The sequence below is a fragment of the Equus przewalskii genome, chromosome 15, assembly GCF_037783145.1.
Source record: "Equus przewalskii isolate Varuska chromosome 15, EquPr2, whole genome shotgun sequence".
NCBI classification, from domain to species: domain Eukaryota; kingdom Metazoa; phylum Chordata; class Mammalia; order Perissodactyla; family Equidae; genus Equus; species Equus przewalskii.
Window position 1 is genome coordinate 13109997 of NC_091845.1, and position 22617 is coordinate 13132613.

Genomic DNA, 22617 nt, shown 5'->3' on the forward strand with positions numbered 1-22617 from the left:
ACCCAGACTGCCTAGTGCTTTTGTGAGGAGTCAAGTCTAAGTGCTTATACTCTACATTTATAGAGGCTTTTCCCCCCGCTGAAGAGCTCAAAGTGTTTTCTCTGTCTGTCTGTCTCTCTTTATTTCTCACATCCTCCAAATATTCCTGATTGTGCAAAAGGAGGCATGTGGTCTTAGTCTCATTTCTTATGGTAATTCTTGGAGTGGAGAGAGGTCTTAACTTTGCCCCAGATTTTGAGTTTGATTTGCAGAGTCAAGACTGAATCCTAGTTCTTCTGATCTCGAGACTTGTCCGCTGTGCTGGACTCCAGATGTTATTTGAAATACAAAATGTGAAAGGCTACTTAACTTCCTTGTAGTATTTTATCACAAACTGCATACGTTAAGTCAGGAATTTCAGGAAGTGTTATAAATATGAAAGATAAATTTAAGACGTGAATTGCTGTGTCATGCAGTAGCTTCTTCCAAAAGCACGGGAGAGGCAGTGAATTATGCCTATGGTTTTTTATATCTTGAGATTTTACGTCAGTTTCTTGTCCTTCTTACCTTTCTCATCTCTTATTTCCACTAAACTGTTCTTAAAAATTATTGATTTGGCAAGTCGATTTTTGTACCTAACATTTTGACTTGTTAATGAACTGTAAAATAATGTAATGTCATTTTCCATTTCCATAGCTTTACCTTTCATGACTCCCTATGCTATAGTGTGACTCATTTGTTCTTTCCCTAAGGATCTGGAAATAAAACCATGTTATTGAGAAGAGAAAAATAGAACAGTTAAATCATCTTTTTTATCAGGTTATTCTGGGGATTTTTTTTCATCTGGTTATGTGGACACATTTATAATAGAGGTATATACATATCCACATGTGTGATTTCTCTATCAGTATATACTTTTATCCATTCAGCAAAATTCACTGGCAGTCTACTGAATGCCAGACTCGTGTTATTGGGTTCTGGATATCCCAGAACACACACGATCCCCTTGCACTCCTGGAGCTTACAGATGTTAAGGAGTCAAGCAAATGCATCTAATTATATATGCATGCATATGTATTTAATGATATGTAAGAAGGAAGTATAGCATGATGATTGAAAGCATGCAGATTTGGAGTTGGACCTGGTTTCCTAGTTCCGCTGCCTACTAGCTAAATAACCTGGGACAAGTCACTTAAACTCTCACTCAGCTTCCTCATTTGTAAGTGAGGAAATAGTAGTATCCTTTGTGGAGTTATTGAGAGGTTTCAGTGAGATGCTACAAAGAAAATGTTTAGTGTAGTGGCTGTTATGTAGTAAGCACTTTAAATCTTAATTATGACTCCTGTATTTTAGGTGTAATGAAAATTTAAATACAATAAGCTAACAAGCTACGAAATGACGTCTCATTCTGAAACCTAATCCACGTTTATTCTAGACCTTTTGAGGGATGTGGAAAGGGGATAAGTCATCTAGTAGCCTGCAGTTATAAATACTGCTTCTAAGGAAGCAGCAGAACGTACAGAATTGGGCACTTAGCCCTTGTCCACTTTCAGAACATCCAAAATGAAATCATGAAAGTCTTTAAGTATTCTTTGAAAAGAATGTTTAACTAAAAATACCATTTGGTATCAGCTAATTGCTTTACTCTCATAACTTGCTAATGAGTTGTCACTGAAGAACACAGAGGATTGTGAGTATAAGAGAATGTGATAAATGAAATCCTTAGGAAGACTAAATTGTGTTTATTTTTCTCACTTCAAGCAATGCTTAGAGCCATATGTGGCTTTGCCAGCAGGACTGAACAGTTTTACATCATTGTTCTGAGAGATGGAAGTGATTGGGTCTGGAGCAAACCTTTCAGCAAATGTGGTCTGTACCCTGCCATATTGGTGGCTTGGTTTCAGTTGACCCAGAAGTTACCTTTCTTTAGGTTGCTGCTGCTATATACCATGCATTATTTAGGATGAAACAAACTGATTTCTCTGTACTTTAGAACTAATCCATCCAGGATTCGATAGACTGTGAATGTTCTTTTGTGTTGTACGTTAGCATATTAAGCTTTCTGAAATTAAAGAACCATCTGCATTATTTGACGACAAATTTCATTTAGCAGTATATGGCTATTTGCAGGTGATGAGAAAGCTAGTTCTTTGTGGCAGAAATGCAGTGTGCTACTTCTTTTCTCTTAATAGTTGCTTCTTCTGTGTTTAGGTTGACTAGTTTTCAGCACCCAGATGTTTCATGGCCTTGTATTGAAAAACTACTATTTCTTTTCACAATTATTATAGCCCATGCCTCTTAAATAGATCGTATGTATCTACCATTGTAGAGATCAGAGTTTTAACCATTTTCCTCGACCTCACTGCTTTTTCTTCTCTCTCTCCTGCCTGCCTGGAAGTTGGATAGTGTGGTTGTAAAAGTTGAGGCCCTTGGCCACCTCATACCTAGTATGATGGCTACTATTTTAAAAAGTAAAATAACAAGTGTTGGTAAGGATGTGGAGAAATTGGAAGTTTTATGCACTGTGATGGGAATGTAAAATGGTGCAGCTGCTATGGAAAACAGCCTAGTGGTTCTTCAGAATATTAAAAATAGAACTGTATGCTCCAGCAATTCCACTTCTGGGTATGTACTCAAAAGAACTGAAAGCAGGGTCTTGAAGAGATATTTGTACACCCTTGTTTATAGCAGCAGCATTCACAATAGCCAAAAGGTGAAGCAACCTAAGTGTCCATCGATGGATGAATGGATGATGAAAATTTGGTATATACATACAATGGAATATTATTCAGCCTTAAAAAGGAAGGAAATTCTGACACATGTGACAACATGGATGAACCCTGAGGGCATTATGCTAAGTGAAATAAGCCATTCACAAAAAGACAAATACTGTATGATTCCACTTATATGAGGTACCTAGAGCAGTTAAATTCATAGAGATAGAAAGTTTGCCAGGAGCTATGGAGAGGGGAGAATGGGGAGTTAGTATTTAATGGATAGAGTTTCAGTTTTGCAAGATGAAAAGAGTGCTGGAGGTGGGTGGTGATGTTGATTGGATGGCAATCTAAATGTACTTAATACTTAAAAGTGGTTAAAATGGTAAGTTTTATGTTATATGTATTTCACCACAATTTAAAAAAAGTTGAGGTCCTTGAATGAGGCACCTGAAAGAAAATTATAGTTGCTTATCTCCCATCTTGGCAAGGATCTGTGGAAAGGATCCCTGGAGGAAGTGAAGTGATTGGGATGGGGAAGCTTCAAGATGGAAGGATCTGAGGATGTATCCACCAGCTCGTGTAGAAGGATGATGAAGGGTGGGCCTCATAAGGTCTCTAGTGCAGAATCCGCATTTCACAAATGAGAAAACTCAGGCCAAGAGTAAAGTGACAGAGCCAGAACTAGATGCTGGTTCTCCTACCTTCTTGGCCTGTGTAGTGGCTCCTTGGTGATGCTCCCTTGCCTTGGCTCATCCTGTTGGGTCTCTGCAGTTTTTTCACTGTTATTTTCTACTCACAGTTGATCTTAAGCTCAGGACTTTTTATTTTGTGCTTTTATATTGATGAATCATAAATGGGTTGAACTGTTTTTACTTAGAATACTTCTGCCACCAAGTGTATGGTTTTTTCCCACACCAACAACCAACTCTTCAACTCTCTGGACATCAACTAGGTGTCCTGCAATTCAGTTCAATTCTGACATAACCACCCAGCTTTAGCATCAGATTCCACAGGTTTAAGGGCTCAGTCCCACAAGTCTGCCCCCACTTCAATGCCAATCACAAGTATTGGGTGCCCAGAGTACCCACTTCTGTCCGAGTTGGCTACAAAGTCAGGAGTTTCCACAACATTCCTTTTAGGTTCAGTAATTTGCCAGAACAGCTCACAGAACTCAGGAAGTTACTTTACTTACTATCACTGGTTTATTATAAAGGATACAGATGAACAACTGGATGAAGAGGTAGAGAGGGCAAGGTCCAGAAGGGTCTCAAGAACAGGAGCTCTGTCCCCATGAAGTTGAGAGGTACTACCATTCTGGTGGTACCTCTGAAACTTTCCAAGCCCAACACTTAGGGTTTTTTATGGAGGTTTCCTTACGTAGGTATGATTGATTAAATCATTTGCCATTGGTGATTAACTCCAATCACCAGCCCCTCTCCCCTCCCTGGAGGTCAGGGTGGAGCTGAAAGTTCCAACCCACTACTAAGGGAGGCTGGTCATTATTATTGGTCTTTCTGGTTGACCAGCCTCCATCCTGAAGCTCTCTAGGGACCTTTAACTACCAGCCATCTTATTAGCACACAGAAGACACTCATCACTCCAGAGATTCTAAGGGTTTTAGGAGCTATGTAACAGGAGCCTGTACAAAGATTAAATATGTATTTCCCATTGTACCACAGGGACCTTTCCCATCTTTCTCTTCCTTCTATCTTTCTCCCCTTTCTTTGCTGAATCTCTACTCTCTGGCTAAGAGTCATTACATAGAAACTAAAGTTCAGGGTGATCATCCACTAATTCAGCAAATAGTTATTGATATCTATAATCTCAGACACTATTTAAGGCTCCAGCAATAAAGCAGTGAACAGAGCAAAGTCGGTGCTGTCGAGGTGCCTGCCTTCTAGTGGGAGAAAGAAATCAATCTGTGGTTCGTCACAAGGTACTAAGTGCTAGTGTACTTCTTTTTTTCTGGCACTATTCTGACACCAAATGTGTGGTTTTTTCTGACACCAAATACGTGCCATTTTTCCACATTTAATTCTTCAACACCAACTGGGTGTCGAGCAATTCAATCCGGTTTTGATACTAACTCTTGGGGTTAGCGCAGACATCACAGATTAAGGGCTCAGTGCTACACGATTGCCCCCATTTCAGATGCCAGCTGCAAATGGGTTACCCAGTCCAGCCACACTTCTGCCTGGCAGACTATGAATTTGAGGGTTCTCATGATCCCTTCCTCAGGTTTGGCACTTCTCCAGAACAACTCACTCTAGAATTCAGGAAAGCATTTTTCTTATGATTACTGGTTAATTATAAAGGATAAAGCTCAGGAATAGCCAGAAAAGAAAGACAGTCCTCGCTCAGGACATTCCAAGAGTTTCACGAGCTCTGTTCCAGGAACCAAGGACAAAACCAAATATGTATTTTTTGATACCACAGCTAGGAAGAAGGGGAGATAGTGGGTAAGCGGAGATAGTGATGGGGGCGGAGGGAGGGTAGATCTTTTAGCCTCTCTGGTGAAGTGTCACTTGACAGAGACACCAAATGGAGTGATGAAGCAAGCCTTGTAGTGTCTGAGGGAAGATGCAGAAAGAACTGTAAGACAAAGGACAGTGATGTCACTGAGGGACTCAAGAAACAGGATAATGTGAAACACACCAACATCATGTTGCCTTATGAAGCATGTCTACAAGCAGTCTCATATATACGACAAAAACACTTTCTACCTACCTGACATGGTGGCTCATTGAGGTTTTATGATGCCTACAGTTTATTTTGCAGTGAAAGGAAAATGTTGAACTGTATCACTTTATTTCTGGGGCATAATTTTTCCTTGGAGGTTTTTGAAAACCATTCCAGTAATACACAAGAGAAGATGAGACTTTACAAGCAGGTCTATGAAATGGAACAGTTGCTTCCATGGTATGAGGTTGAGCGACCCAGAAACCTAGTGGGGTTTGAGCCAGTGAAACCACTGAAGGCATCTGTGGTACCAGTCTAAGTATGGATGTCTGTTTAACTGGTAGGTGTTGCTGTTTTAAATGTATATTTATTCCTAAGTGAAATAAGCCATGCCATATGCTGAGAGAAGTACATTAGGAGAAGCACATCTAACAAGGGACATATTTCAACTCTATTCAAAAGCTAATGAATGTCTTTATTGTTAAAAATACAAACTCTTGACTCACAGTTCTCCTTGGGTTTTAGCCATTTTCTTGCAGTGAACTTGTGAAATACAGAAAAGTTTGTGCACTTCAAGCTGGAACAGTGGAATGCTTTATTTAAAAAATATGATACTATATCAGCTCACAAGGTGCCCATGGCAGAGTGGCTGAGTGTGAGCCCAGAGCCAGATGGCCTGGGCTTGAACCCTGGCTCCTCGGCTTGCCAGCTATGTGACCTTGGATAGGCTATTTTACCTTTCTGTTCCTCAATTCTCCGTTTGCAACCTGGGGCTAATGATTGGGTGTCCAAACATTGCTGGTTTATGCCTGTGCCTGGCATGATTGTTGATAGCTCCCCTTTCTCTCCCAAAAGCATCTGTATTTGGACAATAAATTATATGGTTGCCCTACCACTAATAGAACCTACGTCAAAGGATCACTTTACAGATTAAAAACATTAAAAACAATACTTGATTATAGTATGTGCTCAGTAAATGTTAGCTGCTACAACTGAAATTGGTGTTTTAAATACCAGGTTTTATGTATTACTCGTAAAGCAAGAATTGTTACTGTAGACCTTGGGCTATGAAAGTGACATTTTTTTATTGGAAAATGGAGAACCATCCCAGTGTGAGCAAGTTTAATACAGTTTTGAAAATTCCCTTCTTTTTTAACCCAACGTGGGTGAAGCAAGTAGCGTGGAGGAAATGACTGTTTTCATTCATTTCACTAACAGGATAATCACCACACAGGGCATGCTGGTTTTACAGAGAAAATTCTGCGGGGGTTGTTAATTTGGTTTGTGTGTTTAATGTGCTATTCTTTCCAATTTGATCTCTATTTTTCTTTCTTTGACCTTTCTTTGGGCGTCACCTTCCTTTTCCTCTCCCCGTGCAATGTCTAAAGCTAATTGCAGTTTCTTCTTCATTGGTCTTTGTGCTAGGGGATAAATAAAATCACACAGAATTGAAAATGCTTTATTTGAAGTAATGGTTTCATCTACCCACTTTTAAAATCCTTTGTCATGTTTGACATTGGGTAAAAAGAACTGAATTGTTGGGATTTTGACTTTTTTTCACTTATGCACCTTGGTCTGAGTTGCTTCTACACCTAGAAGGTAGTCAGCTGGACAGGCAGAGAGATGGATGGACCTCGATGCCTGGTTTTGTCACTTGCTAGCTGTGTGACCTTGGATAGTCCATTTCTTTTGTCTCTCTCAGTTTCATTATTATTATTTTTTTTTTGAGGAAGATTAGCCCTGAGCCGACATCTGCTGCCAATCCTCCTCTTTTTGCTGAGGAAGACTGGCCCTGAGCTAACATCCATGCCCATCTTCCTCTACTTTATACGTGGGATGCCTACCACAGCGTGGCTTGCCATGTGGTGCCATGTCCACACCCAGGATCCAAACGGGTGAACCCTGGGCCTCCGGAGTGGAACGTGCACACTTAACTGCTGCACCACCAGGCCAGCCCATCAGTTTCATTATTCTTCATCCTTAAAATGAGGATAATGATACTTCCTGCTTCCTAAGGTTATTGTGAGGATCAAATGAGATGATAAGAGTTAGTATGCTTTAAACAAAGGTAGGCAGAGAGTTCCTTTTCTTAAAAATGGTTAAGGTGATGGAAATGAGACTCCTTTTAGGAGATACGTGAGCAGAAGCTTGAAGAAAAAGAAGATAAAATGCTGCTCCTGTTTGTGTGTTTCTGAGCTGCCCATTGCCGTAGTACCTGGTGACTTAACAAGGATGCCACTTCAGCAAGCAGGGAGTGCTTCAGATGGGCAAGATCTTTTCTTTTTTATCCTAAACTTCAGGCTGCCAGGCCCATTCCCGTGGGAGCCCGGGTGATCTGACAGTTTGAAGACTTCACTAGAAGTCAAGTGTGCAAGAGAGCCCAGCTTTTAGCCAACCAGGGCAAAGATGACTTAGCTCTTACAGGAACATACGTGCTTCTCAGGGGTATAGCGTTTAAAATAAAATCTGTCCTTTTAAACTCCACATTTCCCTGCACTTAAACTTCCAAGGAAGTCTTTGACTCCTAGCTCTGGAAGCTATAGTTGTTTTTCTTCTTGTAGTTTATCCTGGCTTATGATTTTCTATCTGCTAACTTAAAAATTGTTTTTATTGGGGCTGGCCTGGTGGTGTGGTGGTTAAGTTCTCACTTTGGCAGCCTGGGGTTTGCAGGTTCAGATCCTGGGCCCAAACCTACACGCTGCTTATCAAGCCATGCTATGGTGGCGTCCCACATACAAAACAGAGGAGGACTGGCAACAGCTGTTAGCTCAGCAACAGTCTTCCTCAAGTAAAAAGGGGGAGATTGAATAGATGTTAGCTCAGGGCCAATCTTCCTCACACACACAGACACAAATTGTTTTTATTATAGGACATTTCAAGTATGCAAAAGTAGAGAGAATAATGCATTAAACTCCCATGTCCTTAGAACCCAGGTCTAATAATTATCAACTCACGGCTAATCTTGTTTTCATCTATAGTTCTACCCACTCATCCCCGCTCCCATTCCTCCCCTGGATTATTTGAAGCAAATGCCACACTTTATATTTTATTAAAAATACCACAGCTTTTTTGTTTATTTTCATTTTAAAAAACAGCTTTATTGTGGTACAATTGGCATACAATAAATTTCACATATCTAAAGTGTACAGTTTGATTAGTTTATATATATAAATATATATATCAAATTGTATATGTGTAAACTGTATATATAAATTTGATCAAATTATATATATATAACTGATCGAGATATATATGTATATAAACAGATATATAAATATACACATATATATATAAACTGATCAAATATATATATATATATATACACACACTCACACACATCCATGAAACCTCCACAATCTAGACAGTGAACATGTACATCCCCCAAAAGTTACCCAGCGCCCAGTGGTAATCCCTCCACTCTGCCCCTCTGCCTCCCATACCCAAACAACCACTAACCCTCCTTCTATCACAGTAGACTAATTTGTATTTTTTAGAGTTGAGATAAATGGAATCATACAGTCTGTACTCTTCTTTGTCTGGCTTCTTTCACAATATCATAGTCTTTTATTTATTCTACAAATATATATTGTGTTCCTACTAGGTACCATTCTGGAAGCTGCAAGACCTGTTAGGAGGCTCTTGTAATAATCCAGGTGAGAAATGGTGGTTTGGACCAAGGTGGTTACCATGGAGATAATGAGCCACCATCAATTAGAGATCAGCTTTGGAGGTAGAGCTAATCAGACCAGCTGGACATGGGGGTGAGGGAGAGGGAGGAATGGAGAATTACTCCTCAGGATTCTGGCGAGCAGCTGGATAGAGTGTAATGAAATGGAGGAAGGCTCAGTGAGAAGTAGGTATGATCTTTGGGTGTCCATTGCTTTTTCAAAGCTATTATTGTTATCGTTGGTTTGTCTTAAGCAGTACCTAATCTGTAGATGAAAATAATGTTTAAAACACTTTAAGATATTCATAGGATTGTTGGGTCTCCTCAGAAATGTTCCTAAATAAAGGCTAGCTACCATTGTCAAATTGAAAAAAAGGAATTTCAATTTTCTCCTCAGGTGTTTGTGCATCATTTGGACCTGGCAAAGGGAGAGAAAGTAGTGCAAAGGCAAATCACATTTTCAGACTTTTAAAAGCTTCTTGGGGTGAAGTTCACTCTACTCTTTCTATGGCCCCCAGAATGTTTTTGTGTTGGTTTTACATTAAAAATGTTCATGCTCTTCTAAGTGATGCTGTGGTGACAGCCTCTCCACACTGTGACTAGCTATGTGAATTTCATTGCAACATGCAATAGTCTGTCTTCCTTCTACAAGGTTATTAACATGTCAGCTATTTTATTAGAATTTGGACTCCCTCTGGGGGTTTGTCCTTAGGAAAACTGGATCAGTGATCTCTGTGGTTTTGGAATTTTAGGAGTTATGTACCACACCTAGATTATTAAGTTAATGGCCATCTTCGGGAAACCTGAGTTAGTTATGAGCTAATAATGTGTAGTAGTAACAACAACAACAACAACTGTGTATTTATTGTTTATTACTTGTTAAGTGCTTTGTATGCATTAGCTCATTTAATCCCTACATCAGTCCAATGAAGTACGTACTGTTATCATCTCCATTTTACAGAGGAGGAACCTGGGACATAGAGGGGTTACCTAATTAGACCTCTCTCACAGTCAGTGTCAGAGCCATGATTTGAACCCAGGCATGTAATGTGACTCCAGAGCCCGTGCTCTTCATTAAGAGATAGCAGTCAAAGTGGATCTTGCAAGATGAATAAGAGTTTAATGAACAGTGGGGTTGGGCATATTAGGCAGAGAGAATCAAGTGTCTCGTTGGAGGACATGAAAAATTTGTTGTCCTGTGGCTTCATGGTAGCAGGTGATGTTAAGAAATGATGTTAATAAGATAGGAAGGACTGACTAGGGCCTAAAAAACATCTGATTTGGTTAGCCAGAGCAACTTTTTCATAGATAAATGTATGAGGTCTTTAAAAAGTCTCTTTGAAATCTTGAACAAGTTCAAGAGATCTCATTTTGTTTTCTCAGATCCAAAGAGCTCAGATGGGGAGCTTTTGGACTAGCTGATCACAAAGGCATCTTCCGATTTCGAACAACCTGGATCTTGTCATCCAGGAGTAAATCCACTGCTCCCACCTTTTCTGTTTAGCTCTGATTCCCTTTAGTGTTAAAAGGAATAGTCTTAAGAGTTTTAAACCAAATAGTCTTTCCAAAGCTGCCCACACTGACAGTAGCTGAAAGGCTAGCAGCTAGCATCTGAATACCAGTGGAGTGATCCCTCACTTACTTGATTCTTAAAGGGCTGATGCGTATGAACAGGAAAGTCTACGATGTGGTGGTCACTCCTTATACAGAGGCTCTTATTCCCTGCTTTGAGAAATGTGTTGTGCTATTTAGTAGTAAGAATTGATTATAATGAGGAGATAGTATACACAAAATAAAAGATTTTTTTAAGCTTCAATAAAGTGTTATTTCTGAGTGTCACTGAAGCAGGACCAATACATGCCAGAGCATTTTAGTTTTTATTGCAGTTAACGCACTTCTTTTTTTTCACTGGAAAAATGAATAGGTAGTTCAGGAATGTGAATTTCAAAAGGTACAAAACTCCTAGCTTTGTCTTTCAACCCCTTCCTTCTTTTCTCTTTAGGCCACATTGTCAATAGTTCTTTAGTGAATCCTTTTATAAAGATAGTCTATGCTTACACTAGCATATATAAATATATGGGGTTTTTTTTAGGATTTTGTTATGGAAATGCTAATTAGTAAGAGTTAAGAGAACGTAACTGTAACTCAGCTTCAACAGCTATTAACTCTGTCAGTCATGGTTCAATCAGAAGTAGAACTACTAGCATGTGTGTGTGTGTGTGTGTGTGTCTACTTGTGTACGTGTGTGTGTATTGAGCAATATATTAGAGATATGACCTTACACAATGATTCTGAAGTTGCTATTTTTTGTATATATATGTGTGTGTGTGTGCATGTGTGGCGTGTATATATACATATATATATATATATATATATATATACATGGTATATATATGCATGATATATATATATTTTCTTTTTTAAAGATTGGCACCTGAGCTAACAACCGTTGCCAGTCTTTTTTTTTTTTCTGCTTTTTCCCCCCAAACACCCCCATATAGTTGTATATTTTTTAGTTATGGGTCCCTCTAGTTGTGGCATGTGGGACATTGCCTCAATATGAGTGATGCCATGTCCACGCCCAGGATCTGAACCCGTGAAACCCTGGGCTGCCAAAGCGGAGCTCGTGAACTTAACCACTTGGCTGTGGGGCCGGCCCCGAGATATATATTTTTATATAGATGTAGGTATGTGTATGTATGTGGGTGTGTGTATATATAATCCAAATGTCTAGTTTTCACCTAAAAAGTAATAAACATGCAAACTAACAGGAAAGTGTCAGCCATACTAAGGAAAAAAGTTAGATAAAGAGAAACTGACTCTGAGTAGGCCCAGATATTGGATTTAACAAAGACCTAAAAGCACCTACTATAATTATATTTAAGAACTAAAGGAAAATGTATTCAAAGAATTAGAACACATGATGTGAGTCAACAACTAGAGAATCACAACAGACAAATGAAAATGATAAAAAAAGAACCAAGTGAAATTTCTAGAATCGAAAACTATGATAACTGAAATGAAAAGTTTTCTAGATGGAGTCAATAGCAGATTAGAAATGGTAGAAGAAAGAATCAGTGAATGTGAAGGTAAATCAAGAGAAAATTCCAAACCAAAGAACAGAGAGGAAAAAAGATTTGGAGAAAAATCAACAAAGCCCTGTGTGACAATATTGAGCATCTCAACATAATTCCAAAACATGTGTGATGGGAATCCCAGATGGAGAGGAGAGAGAGAAAGGGACAAAATGGTTTTTTTTTTTTAAGATTGACACCTGAGCTAACATCTGTTACCAATCTTTTTTTTTCTTCTTTTTCTCCCCAAAGCCCCCTAGGACATAGTTGTATACTGTAGTTGTGGTCCCTCTGGTTGTGCTATGTGGGACACTACCTCAGCATGGCCTGATGAGCGGTGTCATGTCCGTGTCCAGGATCTGAACTGGTGAAACCCTGGACCACCGAAGCTGAGCGTGCAAACTTAACCACTTGGCCATGGGGCTGGCCCTCAAAATATTTTTGAAGAAATGATCTAAATACTTTTCAAACTTGATGAAAATTATCTACAGATCCAAGAAGTTCAATGAACTTTAGGATGAACACAAAGAGAAATCTTCCTAGACAAAACATAGTCACATGGTTGATAAACAAAGAGAAAATCTTGAAAGCAGCAGGAGAAAAAGAACTCATCACATTCAGGGCAACAACAATGTGATTAATGGCTGATTTCTCATAAAGAAACCATAGAAGCCAGAAGACTGTAAAATGACATAGTCAAGTGCTGGAAAAAAAAATCCCCAAATGACTATCAACCAGGAATTCTATATCCGATACAACTATCCTTCAAAAATGAAGGTGAAGGAGCTTTGATTTCTGGTTCTGGGAAAATGCAGTAGACATACATTTCCCTATTTCTGTCACTAAATACCACTAAAACTCAGGACACTATGTATAAAAGAAACATAAGAAGATGCTGAAAAGTGAAAAGAAGACAGAGTAGCTGCAGACCTTGGGATCTTAAGAATGAGATGGTGGTGAGTTCCATGGATTTTCTTTTTGCCCCATATATCCCAGACTTGGAGCAGAAGAAGCCACCAACCCAGTCAGTAACCCCTCTACTCCAGCCAAACACCACAGAAAAAACTGTATCCCCAGTCATGCCTGCAAAGGCCAAATGGGGAGCCTAGACTTGCACCCTCATGAGGCTCTATTGAAGTGCCATGATACCTCTGCCAGGGTGGTGTCAGAGAAGGCCAAATAGGGAACCAGGCCTTTCATCATTGCCCAGCAATCATGAGGCTACCTTCACCATGGTGTCAGTGGAGACCAGTTGTAGAGCCGAAACTCACCTCCATCCAGCAATAAGAAACAAGAGTCTCTCCTGAGGTATCAGTGGAGTCTGAGTGGGGAACCTGAACTTCTACTTCCACCAGGCAGTAATGAGATGGCTCCCTCCCTTCCCCTGCCATGTGGTGTCAGAGAAAGTCAGTGAAAACAGGATGTTTAAATAAGATCCAGAGTCTTGTAACATAACAAAAGTATATCCAGGTTTTGATTGAATAATGATTCATCATACCAAGAACCATGAAGGAACTAAATGAAAAAGGATAATCAATAGATGCTAACACTGAGATGACAGAGATGTTAGAATTATCCACCAAAAATTTTAAAGCAGCCATGATAAAAATACACGTGAGCAATTATGAACCTTGAAACTTGTGAAACAACCTAAAAACAAATGAAAAAAATAGAATGTTCAGAAAAAAATAGAAGTTATAACTAAGAACTAAATACAAATTTTAGAACTGAAAAATAGAATAACCAAAATAAAAGCTTTGTGAATGGGTTCAACAGCAGAATGGAAAGGACAGAAGGAAAAAGAAAAAATTAATGAACAGGAAACTAGAACAAAAAAAAATTACCCAATCTGAACAACAGAGAGAAAATGGAAAATAAATGAGTGAATGAATGAACAAACGAATGAATGAATGAATGAACGAATAGAGCTTCAGGGATGTATATGACTATAACAAAAGAGCTAACATTTGTGTTATGGGAGTCCTGGAGGAGAGGAGAAAGAGGTGGGGCTGAAAGAATACTCAAAGAAATAATGGCTGAAAACTTCCCAAATTTGGGAACAGACTTAAATCTGTAGATTCAAGAAGCTAAGCAAACCCAACATAGCATCATCCCAAAGAAATCCACATCAAGACACATCATAATTAAACTGCTGAAAACTAAAGACAGAAAGCTTGAAAACAGCCAACATGACACCTTGCCTATAGGGAAAACAACCCCAATGCAAATGACAGTGGATTTCTCATCAGAGAACATAAAAGGCTGAGGAAAGGGTACCATATTTTTCAAGTGTTGAAAGGAAAGAACTGCCAGCCCAGAATTCTTTACCTAGCGAAGTATCTTTCAGAAATAAGAGAAAATTAAGAAATTCTCAAATGAAAGAAAACTGAGAGAATCTGTCACCAGCAGATCTACCCTAAAAGAATGGCTAGAGAAAGTTCTCTTAACAGAAAGGAAATGATTAAAGAAGGAAGCTTTGAACATCACAATGGAAGAAAGAACACAGTAAGCAAAATATGGGTATATACCATAGGCTTTCCTTCTCTTGAGTTTTCTAAATTTTGTTTGATAGTTAAAGCAGAAATTATAACATTATCTGATGTGGTTCTAAATGTATTCAGAGGAAATATTTCATAGAATTATAACCAAGGGAGGCTAAAGGGAGGTAAGTTTTCTATACTTCACTGGAACTGGTAAAATAACACCAGTAGACTGATAAGTTTTATATCTTATCACAGTTTTATATATATATGTATAAGTACCTAGAGCAACCACTAAAAAAGCTATATAAAGAGATGCACTCAAGAGCATTCTAGGTAAATAAAAATGAATTTCTTAAAACGAAAGTTCAAGTAACAGGAAGGCAGGAAAAAGAAAACAGAAACAAAAATCATAGAGAACAGACAGAAAACAAAAAGTAAAATGACAGACTTAATCCTGTCGTATCAATAATTTCATTAAGAGTACATCGTCTAAATAAATCAATTAAAAGACAGATTGGCAGAGTGGATTAAAAAACATAATGTATGGGACCGGCCCAGTGGTGTAGTGGTTAGGTTCGTATGCTCCGTTTTGGCAGCCTGAGATCTGCAAGTTCGGATCCCAGGTGCAGACCTACACACTGCTCATCAAGTCATGCTGTGGTGGCATCCCACATACAAAAACATAGAGGAGAATTGGCACACATGTTAGCTTGGGGACAATCTTCCTCAAGCAAAAAGAGGAAGATTGGTGACAGATGTTAGCTCAGGGCCAGTCTTCTTAACACACACACACAAATAATAGTAATCTAACTATATGCTGTCTACACAAAACTCACTTCAAGTATAATGATATAAGTGGGTTGAAAACAAAATGGTGGAAAAAGATTCATCATGCAAACATTAATCAAGGGCAAGCAGGAAGGGCTGTATTAATACAATATAAAGTAGACTTCAAAGCAAAGAAAATTACCAGTCAGGGAAGGACATTCTTTAATGATAAAAGTAATCCACCAAGAGGACATGGTAATACTAAATGTGTATGCCCCAATGAATAGAACTGAAACATATGAAGCAAAAACTAATAAAACTGAAAGGAGAAACAGACCAATTTGCAATTGTAGTTGAAGACTTTAAGGTCTCCTTCAAGAATTGATAGTATAGTTAGGTAGAAAATCAATAAGGATATAGAAGGACTCAACAATGCTATCAACCAACAGGATCTAATTGACACTTCTAGAACACTCTGCCCTACAACAGCAGAATATCCTTTCTTTTTAAGTCCTCATGGAACATATACCAAGATAGACCATATCCTGAACCATCACATAAACCTCAACAAATTTTTAAAAATCGTATCGTAATAGAGTGTGTTCTCTAACCACAATGGAATCAAACTAGAAATCAATAACAGAAATAAAATAGGAAAATCTCCAAACACTTGGAAACTAAACAACACAGTTCTAAATCATCCATGAGTCACAAGGGAAGTCCCAAGGTAAATCAAACAATACATTGGACTGAATGAAAATGAAAGTGAAAATGAAAAGATATAGATGAGTGCACAGCGGGCAAGGAACAGCCGTGTGGCTTTTCTCGTGCTCTGTGCCATATGGCACCCTCCTGCGCCCCCAGGTGCAGACGCTCCCTCCAGGTAACCAACTCCCCATCGGTACACAATGTATCAGAAAATCTGAATAAATGCTGGATTCAGTGTTATTTTCTAAGTGAAAGTGATAGTACAATACTCATAAAGAAGTGCCTCATATTTTTTTAACATGCTTTATTCTTTTTAATGGCTGCTTAGTGTTCCATACTATGGATTGCATCAAATAACATATTTAAAAGTAGTGCTTTTGACTCTCTGCTGATTGATGAAAATTTGTCATATTCTCTGTCCCTTCTTGTGCTTTCCTTGTCATTGTGTTGGGTATGGCAAGGAGGGAGACGGAAGTGTCTCTCCTGACCACACAGAGTGCCATTGTTGATGCTCCTGTGGAAGTGTCCTGGCAGCCCTGAGCGGATTGGTCACCCCTCTTCCTGCAGGCTTATTCCCCCTTCAACAAACCGGTCTTGCTGATGCTTGGTTCTGTGGCATCTACTGTAAATTTGCTTCATCGTTTAGGACTTTCATGCCTTCCAGGGTATTTAAAATGAGGGTCTATTTCCCTGCACTAACACTCAGAGCATTGCATCTTTATCTCTTTTCTTGAGAACTTCAGCTGAGATTATTGGGGCTGTCATTTAGAAACTTGTGTTATTTGCTGTTCCTTGCAATCATCCAAGCAGTAGAGACCTGCTAGTATTTTGGTGTCTTGGAGTAGAGCAGTTTGGAGTGGTGGTACCTTTGGAGAAAAAATTTACGTGGCTTCTTGCCTGTTTCTGGGCAGAGTCCCTATGTTCCCTCTGTGTGTTTTACTTAGACTCTTGAGTACTGGTGGTTGAGGTCATGGGGCACTTTTGCCTCTTTTCTTGTGAGATATGTAGGCAGGAAGATGAGGTATTCAGACACTACCTATGGTAGCTGCTTAAGTTGTTTTAACCTGCAGTGACAAATTGATCATGAGAGGCAATATTAATTTTGCTCATCGATCCTTTCTTTAACAAATAGAACGGAGACATTTATCCCTTGGATTAGTTTCCTAGGGCTGCCATAATAAGTTACCGCAAACTTGGTGGCTTGAAACAACAGAAATGTGTTCTCTCACAATTCCGGAGGCTAGAAGTCTGAGATCAAGGTTTGGGCAGGGCCATTCTACCTCGAGAGTCTCTAGGGGAGAATCTTTCCTTGCCTCTTCCAGCTTCTGCCAGCTCCCAGGAATCCTTGGTGATCCTTGGCCTGTAGCTGCATCACTCCTGTCTCTGCCTCCATCATCACGTGGCCTTCTCTGTGTGCGTCTCTGTGTCCTCTCCACCAGTCATTGGGTTTAGGGCTCGCCATAATCCAGTATGACCTCATCTTAACTAGTTACAAAAATCTTGCATGATAGCAGATACTATGAGAGACTTTAATCAGCATTTAACTGTCTTTTGGCACATTGTAACATAGCACATGGAGAACTGCCAGAAGCAGTGTAATACAAGAATTCCCAAGCAAAAAATTTAATGTAGGAGAGTAACCATTGTGTGGGATAGCTACACAGTTATCAATGCTTTCACTTCTGCTTCAGTGAATTCTTAGTGATTGTCTTACTTTTATAGAGTAATAAACGCACCCAACAAGTACTGATGCAATGTCTGTCAGATTCCAGATATTCCTAGGAAGAAAGCTGTGCGGTTAGTTGTTATTTATACGTGTAGCTTTTCACGTTTACAGCTTGCCCGTTTATAATCAGTAGGTTTATTAGTATAACATTAAGCATTTAAGACCATGGAAATACTGTGGCCCTGCAGGGGAATGAAGAATGGCCAGTGGCTTGGTCTGTGACAGTTTCCTGGAAAAGCTTAGAAGAAAACATGAACTTCTGCCCACATCGTTAACACTTGCAAATCAGTGTGTTAGCCATTCTTGGAGAAAATATGGTTCTTTTAACTTCTGCCATTTATGTCTGGGCCCTTGACAATAGGTGGTTGACAAGAAAAGGGAAAACTAAGATAGGAGGGGCATTGTCCAACCTTCTCTTGTTTTCAGTAAACAAAGAGCACAGCTGTGTGGTTGTTTTTCTGAATAACAAAGGAAATACAAAATCGCCCACAACCTTACCTGATGCCGTTCAGGTTTGTGGGAGTTTATTGGTACCTCTCAGATGCTCTTTGCATGACTTACCTGATGTTGAAGCTCTTATTCTGGCAACTAAAGCTTTAAGGGGTTCATTTCCATTGTACCTTTGTCCAGAGCCCTCCCTAGAAGAAATAGTCTTACCTCTTGGCTGCTGTTTCTGGCTCCAGTTCTCATTACAGCGATAGCCACTCTTCCTTCTTGCCTTCTTTTAGGCACTACCTAATTTCCTGCCCTCCTAGTCTCTAAACTGAGAACACAGTGGACTCAGGAGCCAGGTTGCCTGGGTGTGAATCCTCGTTCCGCCACTTGCTTAACCTACTTCGGAAGTTGTTACAGAGATTACATGAGTTAATATTTGCAAAGTACATAGAGCCATGCTTGGTTCATAGTAAGCACTATATAAATCTTTTTGAAAAAGATAAACTATATTCTAGATCTTCATTGTGGTAGTGGTTACATGACTATATATTTGTCAAAAGTCATCAGAAATGTGCATTTAAAAAGAATTAAAAAGGTTAAAAGCGTTACTGTATGTAAATTATGCCTCAATAAACCTGACAAAAAAATTTTTAAAAACAGAAAAGGAAATTCCTTCATTCAGTCAGCAAAGGGTTTTTTAGGTGTTGCACATTAGGATTATAAAAACATAATTCAAGGAGGCTTGCCAGTCTAGTTGAGCAAGCCAATTATAACACAGGATAAATTTGCATATCAGCATGAGAAGGTGATTTAAGAGATGCTGCCAAGCAGCTTATTAGTCATCTAGGCAAGAAATGCTATAGGGGCTTAGAGGCAGGATTGCTTATGGTAGTCATGAAGATTTCATGGAAGAGTGGGAACTTGACTTGGACCCTAGAGGGTGGGTAGGATTTGGAGAGGTGGGCATTCAGGAGGATGCATGGATGCAGGTACATGGCCCAGGGGCAGAAGTGCATGTGGAGAGTTTAGGCAACCATGCGAGAGCTGGTTGGATTAAACTGGACTCTCCTACTGTGTGAAGAGCACCTGTACTCTCTGGACTAATGAGTTCTCTTCTTTTCATCCACAGAAAGGGCCCCCTTCTGGGAAAGACCGGGTGAAGAAAGGTGGATCCTACATGTGCCATAAGGTAAGTCATGTCACTAAACTCTGATTTTGTCTTCTAACAGCAGCGTTATGGATCCATTATAAACAGTAGCCCCAAAATGTCCCATCTACTTCTGCTAGTACATACCTATCCCCATCAAAGCCAGAAAAAAAATAGGATAATCATCTGAAGTTTGAGCACAGGCATGAGGAAAAGTGGCCCAAGAAGTAGAGGTTGTGAATGACCTATTGTTAACCAAATTCCATCTGTCAAATCTGGCCCCTTTGAGAGACCTTTTGTGTCCCGTGAACCAGGGCGGGCTATATACTTTTCCAACGTGTAAGTCTGGAAGCACACCCTTAATTTATTTGAGACTCCTGTAAATTTCTGGGTTCTCTGTTGAGATTAAGGGAGAGTTATAACATTAATAGAAACATCCCAAGTGTTGTAGGTATAAGTATCCGCTTTGTGAAATAAGCATCAATTTCAGAGAGTGTTTCTGTTCTTTGGGCTACGATTTCAGAATCAGAACTGGCTGTTCTTGGTTAGTCGGAGTGACTCAGTGTTCCATGAGTAAACGTTATAAGGAATTTGGAAATCAAATACCACCACTCTCCCTTTTTCCTTCAGAGCATATATTTTTAGTGTCTCCAGCACTTCAGCTTCTGTCTTTCTATCACTATACAAAAATGGCATTTTGCAGATTGTTATTGCAAGAAGCACCCATGGTAATTCATTCAATCCAGGCAGTTAGAGACTTAAAATGACCTATAATGGCTCCAAATTAAGTCACTAATTTGATAATGGAGATATTGTCAAACTTTGCCCTAAAGCAGTGGTTCTCAAACTTTATTGCACATTAGAATCATCTGGGATCTATAAAAACTACTGATGCCTGTTTCCCCACTTGCCTCATTCTGATTTGATTTTTCTGGAGTGTGACCTGGGCATCAGAATTTTAAAGCTCTTAAGGTGATGATAACATACAGCAAAGTTTAGAAACCACTGGCCTAAAGAGAATCTCTTTAGATTACGTATATGTGTGAATTTGTAGTGTGTTTGTCTTCTGCATGTCTTAGAATTTTTAATCCACTCCACTGACTTAGGTGGAACTTCATGGAGTTGAGTTTACTTTATGCCTTACACCTACATTTATAACAAGATGTACACAAATTTATCTTTAAAATTCTACTTTTAATATTACGTTAAAAACATTGCCCCAGGTCACCCAGTATATTTAAATGTTCATATACATATCAGTTTTTAGTCCCAGATTGTTTCTCTAATTCAAGCTGTTACTACAAGTATATCTGCATCCTCATGCTGGGGAACCAGACTTCCATGAAAAACAGATGAATCTCAAAACCTTAATTGCCATCAGTTATGTCTCTTACATATGATACTTTTCTTAATTGGGAATTCATTTGCTCTGTAAGAATTGAGGACCAGAAGATTTTTTCCGTAAGAGTAAATGGTGAAAATGAAGGTTGTGAAAATTATTTTAAGCACGAACACTAAAACCTCCCAATGCCATGCATATGGATGTGTCTACTTTAAGAACATTTCATACTTTTTGCTTATTTTTAACCTGTATTTTCACAAGCTTCCTAGTTTATTCTTTTAAAATGTCTGTTAACATAATAGATGTTTTTAATAAATACATTTATATGGTACAGTTGATTTTTGTATATTTATCTTATATCCTGCAACCTTGTTAAATTCATCTATTCTAGTAATATTTTTGTAGATTCTATTGGATTTTCTACATGGGTGGTCATCCATCTGTGAATATAGACTATTTTGTTTATTATTTTTTTAATCTGGATGCCATTTATTTTTCTTGCTATATTGCATTGGCTAGAACCTCCAGTGTAGTCGTGAATAAGAGTGGTGAGAACAAACATTCTTACCTCATTTTTAATCTTAGGGGATAAGCATTCAACTTTTCAAAATTAGGTATGATATTAGCTGTAGTGTTTCCAAAGATACTGTTTATCAGCTTGAGGAAGTTTCCTTCTATTCCTAGCTTTTTCAGAGGCTTTATCCACAATGGGTATGGATTTTGCCAGATGCTTTTTCTGCATCTATTGCAATGTTTATATGGTCTTCCTTTTTCTGTCTGTTAATATGGTGAATTACACTCATTGATTTTTAATTTTCAAATATTTTTAATTTTCAAATATTAAACAATCTTTGCATTCCTGGAATACATCCACTTAATCCTTTTTATATATTTTGGATTTGATTTGCTAAAAGTGTTGAGCGCTTTTGTGTCTATGTTCATGATGGATATTGATCTGTTGTTTTCTTATCTGGTTTTGGTATCAGGGTATCACTGGCTTCATAGATTGAATTGGAAAATACCCGCTCATCTTGAATTTTATGGAAGAGTTTGTGTAGAATTAGCATTAGCTCTTAAATATTTGATAGAATTCCCCCAAGGAAACTATTTGGTGCCTCGAGTTGTAACCATAAATTTAATTTAGTTAATAGCTGCAGGGCTGTGCAGATTATGTGTTTTTTCTTGATTAAGCTCTGGGAGTTTGTGTCTTTCAAAGAGTTTATCCATTTCATCTGAGTTGTTGAATTTATTGGCATAATATCTGGCTTTTTATTGGCTTTTAACATGATTTAATGTGATTATTGATATGGTTGGGTTTAAATTTGTCATCTTGATACTTGTTTTTCTCTTTGTCTCATCTGTTCTTTCTTTCTTTTTCTCTCTTTTTTGGACTTCTTTTGGATTAAGTATTTTTTATTACTCCATTTTTTTCTTCTTTAGTTTATTACCTATAACTTTCTGTTTTAAAATTTTAGTGGTTGATCCAGAGTTTATATTACACATCTTTATTCCTAGTCTACCTGACTAGGTTTAGTCAGGCTCAGAGTAATAGAATATTCTAGAAGAGATAATAGCAGAGTGACAAAACTGAGTGGAATACACAGGATTTCCCAGAGAAAAACAGCAGCTCCAGGATCTTGGTCAAGTTAATTGTAGATGATGTGGGTCTTTAACATTAGTCTAGTTATTTTCTTGAGGTCAGAAAAATAGCACAGTGTTGGTTGTGAGTTACTTTCAGAGTGCTTATCCTTTCCACAAGATTAAGAGTGGCAACTATAACTAAATTATTAAGATATGGACTCTGGAGTTAGATCTGGGTTGGAGTTCTGTAACTGCTCCTTGCTAGTACATGACCTTGGGCAAATTACTTAACCTTTCTAAGCCTCAGTTTT

General features: G+C 38.6%; 1 protein-coding gene across 5 annotated transcripts in view; it reads left to right on the forward strand.

Moving 5' to 3' along the window:
* The window catches only part of SUMF1 (sulfatase modifying factor 1), an 87586-nt gene that overhangs the window by 58080 nt on the left and 6889 nt on the right, over positions 1 to 22617 (forward strand). For 3 of the 5 annotated variants that reach the window (XM_008519087.2, XM_070576716.1, XM_070576718.1), the window contains one exon: positions 19366 to 19425. In XM_008519087.2, coding sequence (XP_008517309.2) covers positions 19366 to 19425 — 60 coding nt within the window. Of the gene's footprint in view, positions 1 to 8976; positions 9029 to 19365; positions 19426 to 22617 lie in introns of all 5 variants that reach the window. The other 2 variants (XM_070576715.1, XM_070576717.1) reach the window with 1 other exon arrangement.